Here is a 21,639-nt window from a genome sequence, read left to right as displayed (position 1 = left end):
AACTAATCTTCTATACTCCTCAAGATTTTAAATAGGCACCCTTGATTTTGTAGCAGTTTGACATTAGGATCCATTGTCAACAGTTTTTGAATTCATCAACTCAGTTTCCTCCAAAATATTCGATCCATACTTCCTTTGAGTTATAACAATATCATCGTTGGATTGTGCTACCTCGATATCCAAGAAATATTTGAGTTTGTCAAGATTTTTTGGACTAAAAATGGTGGCAAACATGTTGTTTCATTTGGGATATACCATAGTGGTCACTACCTGTAAAAACAATGTCATCAACATATATTATCAAATTGACACATCCAACACTTGAGTGACGGTAAAAAAAAGTAAATGGTCGGTCTCATTCTGATGAACAATGCTCCTAAATTTTTCAAACCAAAACCTAAAAAACTATTTTAGACCATATAAAACCTCTAGGATTTGTTGGTTATGGATTTTCTTCTAGATTGATATGTAGATCGAGACAAAGCAAAAGATGACCGCTTTTTCTTCTTATTTTAGGAGGGGTTGTTTGGTACCATTATTGATCTCATGATCTATAGCAACTGTTGAACAAATTGATGGATACATTTCTGAAGAGAAGCCAAAAATAAATAAATAAAAGCACGTGAGAGGGCAAGAATAATATGAAAGTATGAGTTGAAAAACTATATATGCACACAACAACCTGGCACATGCACATGTTAGCATTTATGCTCTTTATCAAACTATATCATACATTTACTCCCTCTATCTCTTTCTCTCTCTATAATCATCAATAGTATAATTAAATATTTCTCAATAAAATAAAAAACTTAATTTAGTATATTACTGTATCTGATTCTGAGGTATGTCATTAACAATAATGCAATATATATCTTAGGTAAGTTTTTGTCCTGTATATAAGCTATTATAGCCTCCTCTGCACAGTGTGATGTAGAAATAATAATCATTCTTTATTTCGCCTTCGGCTTCTCACATTTCTTTCACGTGTCATACCTGTCAAAGATGAACTTTTTTTTATATATTGTTTTTCTGTTAATGCTCTTTTGTTTTATATTGAATTAACTAAATAATAAAGCGGATTCAACACTTTCATTAATATTTGAGAATTATAAAGTTTGTTTAATAAATTTGAAAGAAAGAGATTGTAGATTCAATTTTTCTCTAATAAAATACTAATAATTAATATTTATCAATAAAAAAAATTAGTTCCAAAACTAGATTGAGCAAAACCCAATTTTGTATGTAGGTGTTAACATAGAAGAAGATCTATAAACTCATATTTTTTTAGATTTTTGATCGAAATGTTGATTGGACTCATATTCGATACTATAAAAGACTCATCATATGGGAGAATCATATAACCATATATTATATTTTTGCTTTTGTTTTTACTGCTTCTGCATATACATTTAGCTAGGCTGTTATCTTATTATGTATCGGTTTAAAATTAACACTACTAAAAAAAATTTATATTTCTTATCAATTTTGTTTTGAAATTTTTTTATAGAAAATATTTATAAATTTTATTGTAATAAAAATTACAAAAAATTATTACCATTTTTTTTAAAATATTTTGTATAAAATACTTTTTGCAATAAATTTTATAAAAAATACTTACAAATTTTATAATTTTATCAGAAATGATTACTCACGAAGGAATTACCTACCAATTAAAATTAAAAAAAATGATAAAAAAAAATCTTTTCTTACAAATTCTTTTAACAAATTTACAAGAAAAATCTTATATAACATAAGAATTTTTAGTAGTGTAATGAGGTTGAACTATGGTCTTCAACTTAGTTATTATAGTGATAAACATGCAAAAAGATGTCAAATATTACTTTTAATGAAAATAGTATTCCTATAATTTTATTTGAGATACCCGTCTTATTTCGTTATTTAGTTAGTTTTATTTGCTTTCAAAACCACATAAACAAAAGTATTATTTAAGCTAAAATACAAAAATCAAAACTGAAGAATGAAATTAGGAGCAACAAAAATAGGTGGTGGCCATCATGCCAACCCACCAAAATAGGATAGGTTGGTTGGAATTTTTAATCCCGTCATCCCATTTTGTTTTGATTCTTTTAGTTTATTAATTAATTGACTAAAGTTGGGTAATCCGTTTGGACCTGGACCTGTTGACTATTTTTTGAAATTAAAAATTAAAACAAAAATAATATAAAAGATTAAATTTTCTTTATTATATTTTTTTAAACTATAAATATGAAATAGTATTATAATTGAAATAATTAATATTTAAAAATTAAGTTTAAATTATTAGTAACTAGTGAAACATGTGTGTTCACATTTTTCATGATAATAAAAAATAATAAAATTATTATTATTACAACATTAGATATAAATTTATAAATTTTTCTTTATTTTGAAGGTAATTTAATAGTTAAAAAAATGGTTAAATTTAAAGAAACGGTATCTTAAACAATAAAAATAATAAAATAATTGTTTAATTTGAAAAATATGTTATTTAAATGGTAAAATTGGAAAAGAGACGAGACATCATAAAAAGATTTTCTTTATATATAGGTATAGATAAAAGAGTAATTTAACATATGAATATAATAATTATTTTAATTTATCTAATTTAAAATTATTAAATAATCGATTAAAATATTTGTATGGTTAAATATATTTATATTTTGAATATTTATTTATACACGTGTGTGTATATATATATATATATATATATATATATATATATATATATATATATATATATATATATATATATATATATATATATATATATATATATATATATATATATATATATATATATATATATATATATATATATATATAAAATAATTTGCAGGTCAGCTTGCCAACTGTCCTATGATGAGACGGGTTACAGTTTCTAACTCGTTTTTTACGATTGTTTTTGGCGGACCATGGTGGGAATCCAAGTCTTAGTATAAAGTTTCACATTTGATAGAAATTAGAAAGTGAAACATTATATAATTAAGGATGAAGACTCATAAATTCATTGTCTTAATATTTTAGGTTGAAAGTGGTGTGAATTCCTTGTGTAGTTCCAATAGACCAAGGATAAACAAGGCCAAATCGGACGAGACTGATCCATTTTGTCACTCCTAAATGATATTGAAGAAGCAAAAGAAAGAATTTAATTAAGTGAAAGAAATTACAACACTTAGATGAAATTAAAAAAAAAAGAAATAATGACATATACTCTTTTTCAAAAATATAGGAAAATGTAACCATTAAGAAATCTTGGTTTTTCTGTTTTGATTTTGCTATTAATTTCTACTACAAGTAGAAAAGAAAAGAAGGTTGATGGGATGAATTAGGGCTACCATGCTCCTTTTGTAATAACAAAAGAAAGCAATGAGGTGAAGTTTTCCAATGTAGAATCTCTTCTCACAATTCTCTCACTTCCAAATTTTAATTGAAATAACCAAATCTTCAAACTATTATTTTTTTTTTCCACTTGTGGTTTGCCTTTTTTGATGCACTATAGTAAGATCAGCATGATATAAGTGATTAATGCTGAGTGATTTTACTATAACATTGTTAGTTTTTTTTTTTTGTGAATATTTTATATTTCCCCACTTATTTCTTCAACTACCTCTCGAATAAGTGGTATTGTATATGTCTGTATATTTTTTCATGGATTGAAAGAAAATAGTCTTTTCAATCTCCAAGATACTCTAACTATAATATTTGAGTTCCTCTATTAACATTTGAATGTAAATAACTTCCTCATTTTGTAGGTAATATATATCATGTACCAGTTTTGTTGATAACAAATTTATTGTGGTACATGCCAATGCAAACACTAATAAACTTTAAGTATCTATCCAAGAGAATAACCTTTTTGTTTGTATACTTTTTAACATAAATCTAGGATCAAACCTGTAAATAGGAGCAAAATTATATATCCCAAGTGTAATAATTTATACTAAACTAAAAATTTAAATAATGAATTAATCTCTAGTTTATTTTAAATATATCAATCATGTTAAATGATAAGCAATTAACTGTCCTCACCTCAAGAAGTAATTTACTAAATGACAAAAAATTTAATAAATAACAATTAAACAACATTGGTCTATTTTTATATAATTGTTTATACTCTTAAAAACAATAAAACAAAAATCACAATTTTATAATCATAAATAGCAAAAATAGAAAACCAAACTAAAAATACCTTAAAATGATAAAAGTTATTCTGAACAACTCAAAGCATCCTAAAATTATGATTTGAATAGAAGCATAAAAAAAGCAAAATTGAACTCAACTTTGCTTTATTTTCCCCAAACGAGCTTCTCCGGAATTGTCATGCCAACTATGTTATATACTATTTATTTACTTAATTACCTGTTTGTTCATTAATTGGTTCTGAGAACAAATAGTACCATGAAACATAAAAGGTGACATGCGAAGAACAGAAGCAAGGATTTGAAATGGAAAATCCTGGTGGGAAGAAGAGAGTGGTGGTCGTAGGAGGGGGCATTGCTGGTTCTCTCGTCGCTAAGTCTCTCCAATTCACTGCCCATGTTACCCTCATTGATCCGTAATTATAACATTTTCTGCTACACTTTCTTTTCCCTCTTCAATGATTATGTTTAATTATTCAAGTTAATTTTTTTAATTCCAATTTAGCTAATTGAGACACCAATTTTTTTGTATTAATCCATAGGGTTAATGGGCTGTTTTCTTTTTCTTTTTCTTTTTGCTTTGGTTCTCTCCCTCTACGTTAGTTAGACAAGAGAATGTTGGAATTCAAAGGGGCCCTTGTCGATTTCTGAAAATTTTATAGCATTTTGAAACTTCCCAAATTTTCAAGTTTCAATTTTGTTGATGACAATGGTGTTTTTGAATGTGTTTGTCATTTTCCCTCAAACACTGCATTCGCATTTCAAGTGTTTAATTTTTATAGCATTTTGAAACTTCCCAAATTTTCAAGTTTCAATTTTGTTGATGAAAATTGTGGTATTGAATGTGTTTGTCATTATTCCCCAAACACTGCATTGCCATTTTAAGTGTTTGATATGTTTTCTTCTTTCTGATTGATTGCAGGAAGGAGTATTTTGAGATTACATGGGCAGGTTTGAGGTCAATGGTTCAGCCTTCTTTTGCACAGAGATCGGTGATCAATCACAGCGAGTACCTTTGCCATGGCAATATCATTACGTCCAGTGCTGTCAATGTTACAGAAACTGATGTGATCACCGCCGATGGCCAGAGAGTTCCCTTTGACTATCTTATTATTGCCACTGGCCATGCAGATGAAGTCCCCAAAAATAGGAGGGACAGACTTAATCAGTTCGTAGAATGTGAGTTTGAACTTTCAACATCTATCTATGATAATCAGTTCAAAATACCTTGAAGAGAAACACATGCTATCAGGGATTATATTCTATTATTGTGTTTTGATCATGAGTTCATATTGCTCTTTTACCATAATGTTCTTGTGAATTTATTATGTTTTGTCGAATAGTTTCAGTTAATAGTATAATGAATTGTTGAAGACAGTGTATTTGAGTTATGAAGTTCGTTTTCTGTGACAGTCAATGAAAAGATAAGATCTGCTCGTTCGATTATGATTGTTGGAGGAGGTCCTACTGGTGTGGAACTTGCTGCAGAGATAGCTGTTGATTTTCCAGATAAGAAGATTACGATAGTGCACAAAGGACCTAGGCTACTGGATTTCGTGGGGACAAAAGCTGCTGATAAGACTCTAAAATGGTTGCAATCAAGGAATATAGCGGTGAAACTAGAGCAATCAATTGACCTGAACGAATTATCATATGAAAACAAGACATATCGAACTTCAAATGGTGAGACCTTCGAGGCAGATTGTTATTTCTTATGTTTGGGGAAACCGCTTGCATCAGCATGGCTTGAGGGAACCATGTTGAGGCATGACATGAATGAGGAAGGAAGGATTAAGGTAGATGAAAAGTTGAGAGTCATTGGTAGGAGAAACATTTTCGCAATTGGTGACATTACAGATATTCCAGTAAGTACTTGCCAGAAGCATAAGCTTTTCACAATCACATAATGTCGTGTGTATAACTTACTCTGTAATAAAATAAGTTACCAAGCCTTTTGCTGCTCACATGATTTTCTGATTTTGTTTTCACTAGACAAAAAGTTCATGATTTGTTTCCTGGGTTTGGCTAATTTAGTTTATTCTAACTAGTTATGAAAATAACTATGCAAAAATGAATGTATTTTTAATGCTCAGCTGAAGATAGCATCAAAAAATTAAACAGAGAATTTGAACTCTTCATTGCATCATTATACTACAATTCACCGTAGTTTTTAATGGAAAAATGTATACAACAGGAAATCAAGCAAGGGTTTGCAGCACAACAACATGCAGAAGTGGTTGTGAAGAACTTGAAGGTGATGATAGATGGAGGAAAAGATTGTAGTCAATGTAGGATGGAAAATTACAAGCCACAGCTACCAATGGCGATCGTTTCACTTGGGAGGAAAGATGCTGTGGCACAACTACCATTAATGACAATCATTGGAAGAGTTCCTGGGTACATCAAATCTGCAGATTTGTTTGTTGGTAGAACAAGGAGACAGATGGGACTGGATCCTCACAGTGTTCATGCTTGAGTCCATGTAATGCATTATGTGTACACAAACTACAAAATCAAATATTGTTTCATACTTTACATGTTATATTGATGTATTTTGGTACTATGATGTTTGTTGGTGCATATAGTATAAAGAAATAGAGCGAGCATATACCAGAGAAGAAAATCTTCTGATATGGTGTTCCACACTACCTTAACCCTTCTCATTTTTCTGTACTATATTCTGAGTCAACATCAGTTTGAAGATGAGAGTCAACAACATCAGTTTGAAGATGAATCAATGTTTTACACTTCAGAAGAGAGAGGGATCAAGGAGGCATGTTAAAAGAGAAAACCTTATTCTCAGAAGTGTATTGCTGTATAATTTATAAGTTTGACTGAAAATTAATATATAATAAAACCTTGTGGCATGTCTACGTTGAAAAAACATAAAAGTGTTTATCTTTACGTAGAATAAATTAAAAATGAAAATTTTTAATTAAAAAAATATATTATGTGTATTTTTAACATAAGAAAACAAGCTGTAAACAGTATTGAAAAGCACAAATTATTTTTCTTACTTATAAGTTATTATTATTTTTTTTTAAATGTAGCTGGAAGTATAGTGTTTTGAACAATGGTAAAAAAGTTTAAGAAAATGTATAATTATTATGATACGGTTTTTACTTAAAATATATAAAAAAATATTATAGTTTTAATTAGTTTTTTCTTTAAATATGTAAATCAAAATTAAACCATTAAAAATGCATGACCAAATTATCAATTAAGAAAAATCAAATAACATATCTAGAAAAATTGTTATTACTAATTGCAAAATTATGTAGATAATATAAAAAAATGTAAATAAAATAAAATAATTTATAGATTAGTTACGGTAAATAAACCATTATAATAAGTTCATAGTTAAATATCTATTCTCAAAATCTATAGATAAATTCAAATGTTGATTTGCAGAAATATGTCCATACACGTCGTATATATGTAATATGAAATTATAACAAATGTAGGAAAATTTTCTCCAATTTTAATAAAAGTGGACTTTTCCTGCAAAAGCATATATACAAACTAAAACTGTCTACACTGAATTAAAATACCAAAACTATAATTAAGTCTTTAATTTATTAAAAAGAAAGGTAAGCCCAGTTTTAAATTTGATACGCTCAAAATCAGTTAGGCATTGTAGTGACAACAATAAATTGAAATCAGTTTTCACTAATGAGCCAAGTATATTATCTTTGGAGAACGATTCTTTGAAAAAGAAAATGTTACAAAGTATTGACAAACTGACGTGACTTTAATGAGTCTCCTCGATCACTTGTAAGACGTTATCGGTCCAAGGTTCGATCTCAGCAAGTTCCGTAAATACTACACCTTCAATTTTCGACCAAGTTTCTTCAATTTTCGACCTAGTTTCGGTAATGGTACGATATTATAATACATATAATAAGAACTACGTCAGTTTCTAAATAAAACCTTAAACCCTAAAAATGCATTCGAATCCTAAAATTTATGATTTTTAATCGAAACCCTAAACCTCAAATTGATTTTCAAAACGAAAAACTTAACCGCAAATTCCATATTTTCTGTCAAGTACCGTCGGAAACGTTCTACTACAATCTCGTGAATTACCGTTGGGACGAAGTGCTTTCGGTGCAGGTGGAATTGAACAATTTCAATATACAACAACAAAGGGATCTGGGTAAAGCAGCGGAAGGGTTGTGATAAAGCAGCAAATATTTGAGTGAGGCACAGCAGCTTGCAGGAGCTTCTTGTGCTTGATGAACCAACCGAATGCTTTTGATCAACTTTCTCTCTCACACGTGCAGTGCCATATTTTCTTACTTAAAAAATTGAATTCATTAAAGCCACATCAATTTGTGAATAGTTTGTCATATTTTCTTTCTCAAACAATTGTTTTCCATTCCATTCGCAACTTTCCTTTAGTATATTTAATTATTAAATATGATTAATTCTTAAATACTTTATTTATTTATTACATCTCTAATATTTGAGCCGACTGTTAACATAATAAAAAATCATTAGTTAATGAAATTTGAAATATTTCGTTTATATTATGTTCGTATATTATACGTATATAAAATTGAAATTTTGTATATACAATTTTAAATTTATATGTCAATAAATCAACATTTTTTTATACATTAATATTGATATAATTAACATTCTAAAATATATAATTATAATTTTTTTTGTAAGCTTTTAATAGAAAATCGAAATATATTCTTTAGATTATTTTTTTAAAATGTTTATCTTCTTGTCATATTTTTTAGTTTTGTCATATGTTCATTGCAATTGATTTAATCTTTTTTTTTAGTTTGTTTTTTAAAAATTATTTATCTTGTTTTAGAGCTTTTATTTTTTTTAATCTCGTGAGTTAGATTTAAATTTTTTGCATTTTTATTTTGAATATAAAGTTATTAATAAATTGATTAAAAGTTTTTCTTAAGAACTAAAGAGAAATTTGGGTAAAAATGTAATGATACATAAATAAATTAAGTTTTTATTTATTCAAAATGAAAAGGAATTTTCACCGTGAAAATAATTAAAAGATATAATCCCAGCTTCGTACTCTTTTGATCTCATGTTGTTGTGAATTTGAGTTGGATATAGAGGTCACGATTATGTTGTCATTAAGAAAATTATGTGTCTTTGATTTCTTCATCGGAGGAACATAGTGTCACTTTGTTGGGCTTTAATTCTTATTATATATTCCCATAACCAAAATTAGTAATAAGACCTTTCTTTTTTATTTTAAATGCATTCTAATAATTTTATATGTAAGAGACAAGTTTATATATATATATATATATTATAAATTAATGATATTCGTTTGAATAATAGATAGATGCTAGGAATGATAAAAAGAAAGTCGGATTATGTGGTTTTTTTCATCATTCCTTTAAAGATTCTAAAATATTAAAACAAATTTTCTATCGAAAAACTAGTTTGTAACCTATAAATTATTCGCATCAGGGACACTAATAATATTTTTAGTTCTTGAAAAAAAAATATAAGAATTTAAGCTAAATCTTGGAAATTAGAATTTGAAAATTTGGAATAAAAATGTGGAAGTTGTGGAGCGTTTCAACATTCAACATGTGGCATCTCCAGCATTCAACAAGTGGCTCTTCCATTAACTGCCATGTCACTTTATATTGTTTTTAAGGACACTAATAAAAAGCATATTTTTTGTCACTACTGAAATAGGAAATTGTAAAAGTATCGAGAAGAAAGAACACGATCTTCTAAAATGCAAGAACGCCTTCTTAAATGAAAAAAAAATGTGGTGCTTTATATAAGTGACATGTGTCCAAATTTTTGAATTTTGAAATATTTCACGATTATGTATTTCTCTCACGCTCTTTCTCTATTTGTCACTTTCCACGTCTCTTACACACCTCCCTCATTTTCCAAATTCAAAATGTTTTATCTTCTTCTACCTCTCACCATCAACAAAACTCATCATTTAGTGTCTTCCAAAAAAGCAAAGAAAAATCTAATAGTGACGCAACAACATAAAAGAGTAGTGAACTAGTTAGAATATCAGCAAGCGTAGCCTCTCGCACGAGTTAGCAGCGAAACTCGGAGTTCTTCCCGACCGACTATTTATCGGAGAGAGCCTGAATCTGAGGATCAATGGCATTGACGGAGTTAACACAAACAACCCAATAGTTCAAAGGTATGATTTTATTAGGTTTCATTTTGAAAGGGTATGATTTTTATCATTTTATGTTCTTTTAAAACGTTTGATTTTAATGTAAAATGGTTTAATGTATTTGAAATCCTAATCTACTTTTCACTATCTCAAACCCTACTATCTAGTTTCTCTGGACAACTTACTCTGATCTTTTTCTTGAAATCCCTTCTTTTAGTCTTCATTTTTTTGTGAAACAGCTGGTTTGGGAATTTCTTGCTAGAGAGGTGCCAAAGATTTCTATTGGAAAATTTGTTTTTTCACTTCGTTGGAAACCATATCGGTAAGTTTTGCATTTTTCCTTAAGTGAATTGGTAATTCATCATTGTTTTTGGAATTTTGTTTCATTTGCATTTCTTTATCTTCTTTTCTTATTTTAAAATTGTAATTGTAAATTTGAAAGCAAATATTTTCACATGGTGTGAATTTTAGGCTTAAATGAAAGACTTTATAGTTTGAGTTGATCTAGAAAGGTGAGAACTTGGGGGTGTTGGATGAGGGAAAAGTCATTCCATGAAAGAGTTTCTTGGGCTATTGGAAAAGAGTTTCTTGGGCTATTGGAGGGATGGCTGGTTCTAATAGCAAGTTTGGTGTTTGTAAGGTACGAATGCCCTCCTTTTATTTCCTATTATTGAGTAGTTGTACATTTTTATATGGTCCCGTTACATTTAGAAGTGATTCTACTTGGTTTTCTTTATTTAGTGCATCTGATCAAATTATATATAGTTGTAATAAAATTAATATTTTGTCCTTTAATCAGTGGCGAAAATTGGACAAAAAATTAAGCGATGCCAATTTAAATTTTTTATATATAATTTATTAATTAAAAAAATATTTCTTTTACTTAAACCATTTTCATATTATAATTCATACTTCTCAATTTTTAATCTTTCTAATTGATTGAATTCACGCAAAATGGACATTCTAATTTCTAGTCCAATTCAAGATCATGCAACTAATTCATTGTATGCACTAGAAAACATAAAATCACAACATTTTATAATGTAGGGTTATACTAATTTGAGAAAAATATAATTAGGGTTCATGTCAATTTCATAAAATAATCCCTAAAATCCAGTTAGTTTTCATACTAATTTAGAAAAAAATTAATTTAGAAGGAATATCATAATGGAAGAATCATAAATCTAACATACATAAGTCATAATAGGATACTAAGATATTGATTAAGGAGATCGTGTGAATACGAGTTCTTCTATCTCTTTGTTCTCTCATCTTCATTTCTCAATCTATCTTTCTTTTTACATTTACATTTTATTAGTGGTTTGCTGTTGAAAAAACTTTATAGTCATATAGAAAACCTTAGTCCTTTATTAATCAAGATTCATTAAATTAATTTTTATTTTATTTTTCAAAAATATATAAATTATATATATATATATATATATATATATATATATATATATATATAACAATAAAAATAATATATAAAGAATATTGACATGATAAATTGTTATGCAGAATGACATAATAAAACTTAAATTCTGATTAAAGAATAATTGGACAACGTTAAAACCGATAACGAAACTATGAAAATTTTGTTTGTTTATGTTGTTTGTGGGTTGGATATGAGATTTGTGTTTTGATAGAATTGTAGATTGATGAAGTGTTGCCACAATTTGATGGTGAAGAAGATGATCGAAGACATGAATATAATAATGATGGCATTGGCTAAAAGACATAGGGTTTGAATGAAAATTCATTTGTAGGAGCAGATATACTCTTTTCATCATCGTGTTATTATCATCTCCACACATAGAAATGCTTATAGTACATTTCAGATTTTGAAATCAATCTCCAATAACTGAATTTAATTTTTTGGATACTAATAAGTGTCTACTTTACTTAATATTGTATATCATTTTGACACTTATCTTGTATGAATTTGACATAAATCTTAGTTAATATTGTATATCATTTTGACATTTATCTTGTATGAATTTGACATAAATCTTAGTGAAACAATCCATTTTATTTTAAATTACAGAATGGAGAATACATAAGTAAGAAAATATGAAATTTGATATGTTTGTGATATTTTTACAGATAATTCAAGGAAATCAAGAGTATGGCGTTGAGCCCCAAAGCTGACATTGGGCACCGTAAGACGGTTTGCTGAAGATTCAAATATGAGCCATGGAGTTGAGCAACGATATTGGCGCTAAGCCGCAAATGAAGAAACGTTTACTACAAATCTCCATCACCAAAATTGGCAGCTAAGCTTTAGAGAACACCCTCCTAGGAAACCTTCATTGCTGACCTCAAAACCAAGAGCTCAACCTTGGAGGAAACTCACCTAGAGAGGAAATTTCCATGGTTGACCAATGCCTTTGGAGTTGAAGTTACACATTTTATTTCTATAAAAATAGAGTCTTGCTCTATTATTTGTATGCTGATTTTGTAGTTCAGTTCTAGGAGTTGTTAGATACTTATTACAATACATTTAGATAGAACCATGGGAGAACGACAAAAGTTCCTTGTGCTTGTTTTAGGAATCATTTCATGAGCAATTAAACTTTTTCTTGTTGGGATTGGGTATAATTTCTCTAACTCTTTACTACATTTGATTCAAGTCGAGTGATGTTGATAAAGATGTTGATAAAGTCGAGTGATGTTGATAAAGATGTTGGATTTATTTTTTATCCATTATGAATATTTGATCTTTTAACATCTTGCCATTCTAATTTAAAGTTTTATTTGATATTTATATTTGACCATTTTAATTTAAATGTTGATGTAAATTTTATATGTTCTAATCAAATGTTGATGTAATTTGAAAATTTTTTTCTTAAGATTTTCCTGAACATTAATAAAACCCTCAAAATTAATTTGCTTCACTTAACTATTATTTAAAGAAGATAAATAACTTTTAATTTTAAGATTTTCTTAAAATAGTTAAAGCAAATCCTACCTGGATTTATTGTTTTAAGAAAATTAAGCATTTTTTAATTTGGTGTAATAAAAAAGGTAGAAAGCGTGTTTGATTTTTCGTTTTATTATTTTTAAATTATAGAAAATTTAAATTAAATATAAATATTTTAAAAATAAGCTAAAAATACCTTAAAATGATAAAGTTATTCAAACCAATCTTTTACTCAATTAATCTATTTTAAATAAATTCCAAAAGTAAAATAAAAACATAGTATATAGATTCCCATTTTTATAATAATCATTTCGTAAGAGTAAACAGAAATCAAAGCATCCAACAATTATAGAAAAAATGAATAGAATTTTGAAAAGTAACAATTTCTTTTTTTTTCTTTTTTTGGCTCTCTATCTTTTTCTTTACCCCAAACAGAGAAGCAGAACATCATCGTAGTTGTCGTGACACCAGTCCAACCTATCTATCTAACTTTACAAGGTTGCGCAGACAACTGTGTTAGATACTATTTTCCTGTAAAGCAACTGTTAGATACTATTTTTTTACTTCTTCTCTTTAATTATATAATGCCAGATACAAACCGGAGTAGAAAACTGCGGTCGGCGAAGAAGCGAAGCAAAGAATCGAAATGGAAAAAGAGGGGAAGAGAGTGGTGATCCTTGGAGGTGGCGTTGCAGGATCCGTCGCCGCTAGATCTCTTCAATCCCATGCCCGTGTCACCCTCGTTGATCCGTAATTCAAATATTTTCTGCAACTTTTTTTTTCTTCATTAATAATTCAAGCAGAAATATTTTTTATTTGAATTTGGCTAATTGAGGCACCCATTTTCTGTATTTAATCCCTGAGGTTTATGGGTTGAAGTTTATGCTGTGTATTTTTAGATTCTGGTTCTCTTCCTCTTGGTAAAGAGAAGGGTTTTGAGTGGCCATTTTCCACCCTTGTCAATTTTGGGAATATTTATCGCCTTTTGTAACTTCCCAAATTTCCAAGTTTCAATTTTTAGGTTTAGAAGTGTGCTTTTGGAGATGTTTGCCAATAGGAAATATGTTGGGTTTGAAATGGTGGTGAGCTATACATTGCATTGACATTGAAGTGTTTAACTTTTAATTCATATGGTGGTGGTGGTGGTGGTTGTTGCTGCCAACTTTTCATTGGGGTTTTCACCTGATTCAGAGTGGTTGAATGCAGGAAGGAATATTTTGAGATTCCATGGGCAAATTTGAGATCAATGGTTGAGCCATCCTTTGCAGAGAGAACGTTGATCAATCACAGAGATTACCTTACCGATGCCGATATCGTTACGTCCGAAGCCGTCAATATTACAGAAACTGAAGTGTTGACTGCAGATGGCCGTCAAATTGGCTATGACTATCTTGTTATTGCCACTGGTCGTGCAGATTCTGTCCCCAAAAGTAGGAGTGAAAGACTTAATCAATTCAATGAAGGTAAGTCTTCTAGCACTGGGGCACATTAGTTAGTGTAAAAAATTGAGCTCATTGTGTTTTAGTCTATTGAATCGTGGATTGACATTGCTCATTTAGTATAGTTCTTTTTTCTAGAATAGTTCAAATGTTGAATCATGTAATATTTGTCCTAGTCAGTACTTGAGTAATGAAGTTCGTTTTCTCTGGCAGATAATCGAAAGATAAAATCTGCTCGTTCCATTCTGATTATTGGAGGAGGTCCCACTGGTGTGGAACTTGCGGGAGAGATAGCAGTTGATTTTCCAGATAAGAAGGTTATACTAGTACACAAAGGATCGAGGCTGCTGGAGTTTATAGGGGCAAAAGCTGGGAATAAGGCTTTAAAATGGTTGAAATCAAAGAATGTTGTTGTGAAACTAGACCAAAGAGTTAACTTGAATGGATTCACAGAAGGACAGAAGATATATCGAACTTCAATTGGAGAGACCATTGAGGCAGATTGTCATTTTTTATGCGTAGGAAAACCACTTTCTACTGCATGGCTCGAGGAAACTGTGTTGAAGAATGACTTGGATTCTCAGGGAAGGATCAAGGTAGATGAAAAACTGAGAGTCAATGGACGGAGCAACATTTTTGCAATAGGAGATATTACAAACATTCCAGTAAGTGCTATTAATAACTCATTCAGCCTTTCACAATTATATAGTTTTATTCACAAATCAATAAGTTACTGAATCTCTTGCTTTTAACATGGTCTTCTGGCTGATTCTCTTGAGCTAGACTGAGAAATCATGGTTTACTGCCTGAATCTTGGCCAGAATTTAGTTTCTTCTTACTACTAATTTATGTGATTGTATTACTGAAGATCGTTATATAGAAGTCTCTTTGATTTTGCCCCATATAAATTGGTTAAAATGCTATAGATCATTGGAATTTTAATGTTCTTACAAGCCACCTAATAGGAGGTTTTTTAATGGAAATCCACACTACAGGAAATCAAGCAAGGGTTTTTGGCACAGCAGCAGGCTGAAGTTGTTGTGAACAACCTGAAGGTGATAATACAAGGAACAAGAGAATGTTGGATAGAAACTTACAAGCCACATTCAGCAATTGCAATAGTTTCACTTGGGAGGAAAGAAGCAGTGGCACAGTTACCATTCTGGACAATCACTGGAAGAATTCCGGGATTCATTAAGTCTGGAGATTTGTTTGTTGGTAAAACAAGAAAACAAATGGGACTCAGTTATGATATTGAACAAGCTTGACCCTAAATTGTGTGCATGGTGTGTACATAAATTACAGAATCAGTCCGTTTCATAGTTTGTGCTGTAGATTGGTGTATTTCCAATTTGTTTTTCCTTTAAAGAATACATCTGTATGAAAAATATCTTTATGCTTAAATGGTGTTTCCTGCATCATGAGATATAATTGTGATTCAGAACCAATTGTATCGTTGACATGTAAGGTTGATAAAATTGATTGGATGCGTTGTGGTTTGTCTGCAGAAAGTGAGACACTATATGAAAATGACAAATAATATTTTCAGAACCTCTCTCATTCATAATCAATTGACAATCCTCTTATAATTGTGGTAATGACTAAAATATCAACTATGAGCATTGACATATTCAAACTTCAAAATAGACCCAGGTGAAATAACGTACAAGCCACTTGTATTGCATGAAATCTCATTATGCTTTTAGTACAATGTGCAAACTTATCTTGAGTTAGATTAAATCCTATCCAAAACAAGGATACTTAATTAAATTATTTAATCATTTTTGTGTGATCATCCACTAACTTCTCAAAAAGGTATCCCTGTTCACTTCTAAGAGTGCATTCCAACTTTGACATGGTGAAGATAGGACAAGAAAAACTTTAGGTGAGGCCATTTTAAAATACTAAGATCTTAATGGATCTCAAAACTTTATTGTTTCATGACAGAACACAATAGTATTGTTTAATCCATATGACCTATTTCCCTTGAGTAGGTATAGCTGTATACGTTAATAATGGTTGTTGGTACATATAGGAGTAGAAAAGAAATAGATCATGCATTTGAGAATGTGATTTTAATTTCATATGATGGTGTTTCGCCGGCAAATCTGGCATAAAAATAAAGTGCTGGCTCGTTGTTTTCACACTGTTTCTTTCTTTTTAAAGTTTGATCACTATCTGCAATGACATTTGAGTTCTAAGGTCAATCAACTGTTTCACATTTCAATCTACATAGGAGAATAAAGTAGGATCAAGAAGTCATTTTCCATGTGAACGAAAATGTTACTTTCAAAACAATATAAGGAACTGAATGGAAAAGAAGAAAAAAACATCTGGCATTAGAGAGCATTTTGGCTGCTAAGTGCATAGGTAAAATAATATGAAAAATGTTCAGGTTAATGAGTGGTGTTAAATTCAAGTCTTGTGAACTTACATTAATACTAAACAGGAAAACAAGTTTTGTCCTTCTGTTCTTACTGATTCGAAAAAAATTGTCTTCTGTAAAAGATATATGCAGTCTCAAATCACAAGAGTACGTTCTGCTCTTACCCTAAAAATCAAGATTGCACTATTTAAATAATGAACAAAAATCATTAACTGGAAGTTGCCAAAAAACTTGAGGGTGAATTATATAAAAGATAAGAACAGCAAAGAAACTGATTTTTTTTTTTTCAAAAGGTGAAAAAGCGTTAAGAATAATAAGGAAAAACTATTTCTTTTGGGCCGAACTAACCTGAATCCTGTAGCTATTAGTTCTCTTGGGGGCATTTATATTAAAGTTCCGGATAAAAGCATAAATGTTAAAAATGATAAATTGGGACATAAGAAGAATCCAAAGCCTAACTCATCTAGAAGGAAGAGAAAGTCAAGTTTGAGCCCAATTAGTCAAAAGCTGATGAAAGTAAAGATAACAACCTTATCTTAAACTAAACGAATCAAGACTAAATCAAACCCTTAGTTCTTAATCTGTTGCTATACTAAGAAAGAAGGTCCTAGAAAACTAATGGTAGTTTTAATCACAAGGTGCCAAATCTGTGGTTCCAAGTTGGAACTCCAACTCATTGTCCCTAACTCCTTGACTCCTTGCATGAAAAAGAAAAAGAATAAATTAAATAAAGGAAAATATCTTCTAACATGCTTTTATTTTAATCCGTTGCATTTGAATAATCACCTCTATGAATTCTGAATCAGCAAGCTACACCATATGCAGGCTGGCACCTAAGAACCTTTTTAAAGAAGCCATCATTGTCAATGATTCAAGAGTATATTATACCACGTAATTAAAAATTTTCATATAATTGTGGGGTCATTGTATTTTGTTTAATAATATTTTCCTAAAGAAATTGCACATATAGAAGTTGGCACACAGCTTTCTTTCTGGTTGTGAACTAGGAAGGTGGTGAGTTGACTACAGCTACAGCTTCCATTTGGCTTTAGTCTTATTTGTGTCCAAATTCAAGATTTGACATTTCACTTTGATGATACATGCAATGACGCAGAGACATCTATTTATGTTGTTGCCTTATCTTATTGCAGGAACATAACACAATCATTACAAATTACAGAGTAAAAGTTCAACTCTTAATCACTAAAGATGGCGGAGAAGAAAGTGGTCATCGTAGGAGGTGGTGTTGCCGGTGCCATCCTAGCAAAAAATATACAAAATCAAGCCAACGTTACCCTTATTGATCCGTGAGTTCCCTCTTTTCTGTATCTAATTGAAGTTCAATGTTGTATACAAGTATAAAAACTGTGGTTCATTTCAAACAATGCTTAAGTGCTTGATACTTAAGAGCTTGATTGCACAGTTTAATGAAATAAGTTACTTCTTTTGATAAGTTCAAATGAGTTTATAACCAATTTTACCATAGAGCCTGTTATGTGTATGTTGCATTGACTGAGTTGTGGAACACAGGAAGGAATATTTTGAGATTCCATGGGCAAGTTTGAGGGGATTGGTTGAGCCATCTTTTGCTGAAAGGATAGTGATCAACCATAGAGAGTACTTCAAAAAGGGTGACCTTGTTGTATCCAGTGCAGTCAACATAACTGAAACTGAAGTGTTTACTGCAGATGGCCAGCAGATTGCCTATGACTATCTTGTTATTGCCACTGGCCACACAGAACCTATTCCCAAAACCAGGACTGAAAGACTTGACCAATACAAAGCAGGTAATACTTTAATTTGAAGCCAAAAAGCAAAAAGAGATATCTAAACTCAAAAACTGATGGAATATAAATTACTCTCGATATTTCATTATTTATTTACTGTGAAGTTAGGATGATTTTCCTTTGTAGGCTTGAATATGTAGGGCTCTGGTTGGATAGATTTCTTTTCATAAATACGTAGAGAAGAAAATAAGATAATAAAACTTGTTGGTAAGATAATAAAATTTATTAGAAAGTGGATTTTAAGCCTAATTTGATCTTATAAAACTGATGAGTAAGCTGAAATTTGCACCTATTTATATATTATAAATTGACCTTATTTTTTGTCGACACGAGAACTTCATCAAAATTGAATTAATTTTTTCTTATAAGCTAAAATCAGCTTCTAAAGAAGTTGGATGAAATATTTTCTACAGAAAAGTAACAAAGGTGTTTTAGCATAGAGGAAAAATTTACTTCCCTTTATTTTCTTTTCCCGTGAGTGTTTTATAGAGCAGTGTATCCAAAGAAAAATTAGTTGTGTATTTCTAGTCAAAGTTCCATTATACAAGAAACTTTGGCATGTGAAGTGAGTTTCAATGTATTTATTTGACTTACGAGGAGAATTTTTGATGGCAGAAAATGCAAAAATCAAATCTGCTAGTTCAATTTTGATTGTTGGGGGAGGACCAACTGGTGTTGAGCTTGCAGCAGAGATTGCTGTTGATTTTCCAGACAAAAAGGTGACTATAGTGCATAAAGGTGTAAGGTTGCTGGAATACATCGGGCAAAAAGCTTCAAGTAAGACTTTGAAGTGGCTCAAATCAAAGAAGGTTGATGTGAAACTAGAGCAATCTGTCGAAGTGAGATCCTCTTCGGAAGAAAATAAGACATATGAAACTTCAAATGGAGAGACTATAGAAGCAGATGCTCATTTTCTATGCACAGGGAAACCACTTGGTTCAGCATGGCTTAGAGAAACACTTGTGAAGGATGACTTGGATGCTGATGGTAGGATCAAGGTGGATGAAAACTTGAGAGTGAAGGGCAGGAGCAACATTTTTGCAATTGGAGATATTACAGATGTTCAAGTAAGTGTTATTAACCAAAACAAGATCATTTTGGTAATTTGATTCTTTGCAAGCAACTTGTTGATGAACTATTGCATGGTGTGACAGGAAATCAAACAAGGAGTGTATGCAACTGGTCATGCTCAATTGGTTGCCAAGAACCTAAAGCTATTGATAGAAGGAGGAGGCAAAGAGAACAAGTTGGGAACATACAAGGCTCAACCACCAATCTCTATAGTCTCATTGGGGAGAAAAACTGCAGTAGCACAGTTCCCATTCATTACAGTGCTGGGAAGGCTTCCTGGTATGATCAAGTCTGGAGATTTGTTTGTGGGGAAAACCAGAAAGGATTTAGGACTTGAACCTAATGTTAAAAAGTCTTAATTTGGTTTAGTGAGTGGTGTATATACACTTCTTCAACTCTTCCTTTCCATAGTCATTGTTGTGTATCTGTTAATTCTATGTGTTTGATTATTTCCCTATTGTATTTCAAACTGATTCCAGTGTATCTGTAATTTCCTATTGATTTTGAGGTCAGTGTTGTTTCTTGAGAAATGGAATTGAAATCAAAGGCAGAATGTAAGTATTATTGAAGTCAAAGGCTGAATTTACAAGTGTTACATTGTATTCATTGCACTAATTACTGTGGGTTTTATTTATCAATTTTGCTAACCTATGCACCATTCTGGAGATTTCGTTCGCCCTCTCATGGCCACAATTTAAACTCTGCATATCACAAATGGCGGTTTAACATTTTGACCCAAAAGACTGCAGGACATAATTCAGGATTACATATATTCCATTCTGTCAGACATGTTCAGAAACGCCAATAAGCTTAGGTTTCAAAAGGCAGCAATGCAGAACAGTATTTCAACCATCAAAAGGGGAAAACTAAAAAATTTAACCCCAGTAATTCAGTATAATTCATTACAATTATCAACAATGTCACCAAATATTACTCATTCATAAAACAGTTGGCCTCATGCAACGTAAAATAGCATAGATTCAGACATGTAGAATTAACTACCTTGAAGGCAACATTCATGAGTTGTAGATTTTGATATTTCTGTCAAGTGCTTCACTGCTCATATTAGCCTTGTTATTTGCATTCCTTGAAGTGCAAAATTAACTCTTACTGAGTATGCTCTCAAAACTCTTCATGATTGTTTTATTTACCTTTCAAGCTCGAAGTATATGACCATGCCTGTTTTGTATGTTTTAATGAGACTAAAATGGGTGTGTTGGTATGAAATGAGACATGACTTGGTTGGTTGGCTATGCAATTACACGAGAATATAATGTTTGAGATGACATGTGAAATGTTGTTGATAAAAGAGTCTCACGGGAAATTCTTGGTGATGGTGTGGTTAGTGTTTACTTTGATATATGAAATGTCTAGATAAAAGAAGGTATCATGAGTAATCGTTCACACTCATATGGAGTAGAATGATTTATGTGATGAAAGTGGCAGGAGGTCCCAGTCTTTGGTAGGATAATGGCCTTAGATAATCATGGGATTAACCTTGGGGTGTGATTGGGTGATAACCCCTTATGTCTAGATTCTGCAGAGTTTAGAAACCAGCATAGGTGCATACTTCCTTTAGAATTCTACATTAAAGAGTATAATCTGAATAATTGAGTCAGAAGGTCTTGCATTTGTTTGCTATCACATGGTTTGGCTGCCTACTGATTTAATATTTACTTGCTCATGTTGAAAATTATTTTTGCTCTAACTTATCTTTCTGTTTGGTGTCTGATTTTGTTTGGCTTTTCCTTTTTGCAATGATCA

At 30.6% G+C, this 21,639-nt stretch overlaps 3 protein-coding genes and 1 long non-coding RNA gene across 5 annotated transcripts; all 4 read left to right on the top strand.

Annotated features, from left to right (window-relative positions):
- Positions 1-4,311: 4,311 nt before the first annotated feature.
- On the top strand, positions 4,312-6,992 carry LOC114170438 (apoptosis-inducing factor homolog A-like). Its single transcript, XM_028055911.1, has 4 exons — positions 4,312-4,555; positions 5,062-5,318; positions 5,553-6,004; positions 6,334-6,992. The coding sequence occupies exons 1-4, from the start codon at positions 4,446-4,448 to the stop codon at positions 6,613-6,615; spliced, it is 1,101 nt and encodes a 366-aa protein (XP_027911712.1). The 5' UTR covers positions 4,312-4,445; the 3' UTR covers positions 6,616-6,992.
- A 3,004-nt stretch (positions 6,993-9,996) lies between these two features.
- LOC114170537 lies at positions 9,997-12,949 on the top strand. 2 transcript variants are annotated; one of them, XR_003601092.1, is made up of 4 exons: positions 9,997-10,296; positions 10,512-10,594; positions 10,744-10,912; positions 12,376-12,949. It is a non-coding gene; the product is annotated as an uncharacterized LOC114170537 (long non-coding RNA). The 2 variants fall into 2 exon arrangements; XR_003601093.1 differs by having other exon boundaries at positions 10,490-10,594.
- Positions 12,950-13,589: 640 nt separating this feature from the next.
- On the top strand, positions 13,590-16,121 carry LOC114170744 (apoptosis-inducing factor homolog A-like). The gene is made up of 5 exons (XM_028056295.1): positions 13,590-13,690; positions 13,784-13,942; positions 14,399-14,655; positions 14,845-15,296; positions 15,627-16,121. Exons 2-5 carry the CDS (start codon positions 13,839-13,841, stop codon positions 15,897-15,899), a joined length of 1,086 nt encoding a protein of 361 aa, XP_027912096.1. The 5' UTR covers positions 13,590-13,690; positions 13,784-13,838; the 3' UTR covers positions 15,900-16,121.
- Positions 16,122-18,114: 1,993 nt separating this feature from the next.
- On the top strand, positions 18,115-20,477 carry LOC114170606 (apoptosis-inducing factor homolog A-like). The gene is made up of 4 exons (XM_028056120.1): positions 18,115-18,324; positions 18,548-18,804; positions 19,420-19,871; positions 19,959-20,477. The coding sequence occupies exons 1-4, from the start codon at positions 18,227-18,229 to the stop codon at positions 20,232-20,234; spliced, it is 1,083 nt and encodes a 360-aa protein (XP_027911921.1). The 5' UTR covers positions 18,115-18,226; the 3' UTR covers positions 20,235-20,477.
- Positions 20,478-21,639: the final 1,162 nt, after the last annotated feature.

This window comes from Vigna unguiculata, chromosome 11, assembly GCF_004118075.2.
Source record: "Vigna unguiculata cultivar IT97K-499-35 chromosome 11, ASM411807v1, whole genome shotgun sequence".
In the NCBI taxonomy this organism is placed as follows: domain Eukaryota; kingdom Viridiplantae; phylum Streptophyta; class Magnoliopsida; order Fabales; family Fabaceae; genus Vigna; species Vigna unguiculata.
The sequence above is the reverse complement of the archived record's forward strand: the minus strand, read 5'-3'. Positions and strand labels throughout refer to the sequence as shown.

Bases quoted from the DNA above. Each gene is read 5' to 3' on its own strand.
- LOC114170438 (XM_028055911.1), top strand. From the start codon at position 4,446: ATGGAAAATCCTGGTGGGAAGAAGAGAGTGGTGGTCGTAGGAGGGGGC. The intron at 4,556-5,061 runs GTAATTATAACA...GATTGATTGCAG, and splicing joins CATGTTACCCTCATTGATCC to GAAGGAGTATTTTGAGATTA. The intron at 5,319-5,552 runs GTGAGTTTGAAC...TTTCTGTGACAG, and splicing joins ACTTAATCAGTTCGTAGAAT to TCAATGAAAAGATAAGATCT.
- LOC114170744 (XM_028056295.1), top strand. From the start codon at position 13,839: ATGGAAAAAGAGGGGAAGAGAGTGGTGATCCTTGGAGGTGGCGTTGCA. The intron at 14,656-14,844 runs GTAAGTCTTCTA...TTTCTCTGGCAG, and splicing joins ACTTAATCAATTCAATGAAG to ATAATCGAAAGATAAAATCT. The intron at 15,297-15,626 runs GTAAGTGCTATT...TCCACACTACAG, and splicing joins GAGATATTACAAACATTCCA to GAAATCAAGCAAGGGTTTTT.
- LOC114170606 (XM_028056120.1), top strand. From the start codon at position 18,227: ATGGCGGAGAAGAAAGTGGTCATCGTAGGAGGTGGTGTTGCCGGTGCC. The intron at 18,325-18,547 runs GTGAGTTCCCTC...TGTGGAACACAG, and splicing joins AACGTTACCCTTATTGATCC to GAAGGAATATTTTGAGATTC. The intron at 18,805-19,419 runs GTAATACTTTAA...TTTTGATGGCAG, and splicing joins ACTTGACCAATACAAAGCAG to AAAATGCAAAAATCAAATCT.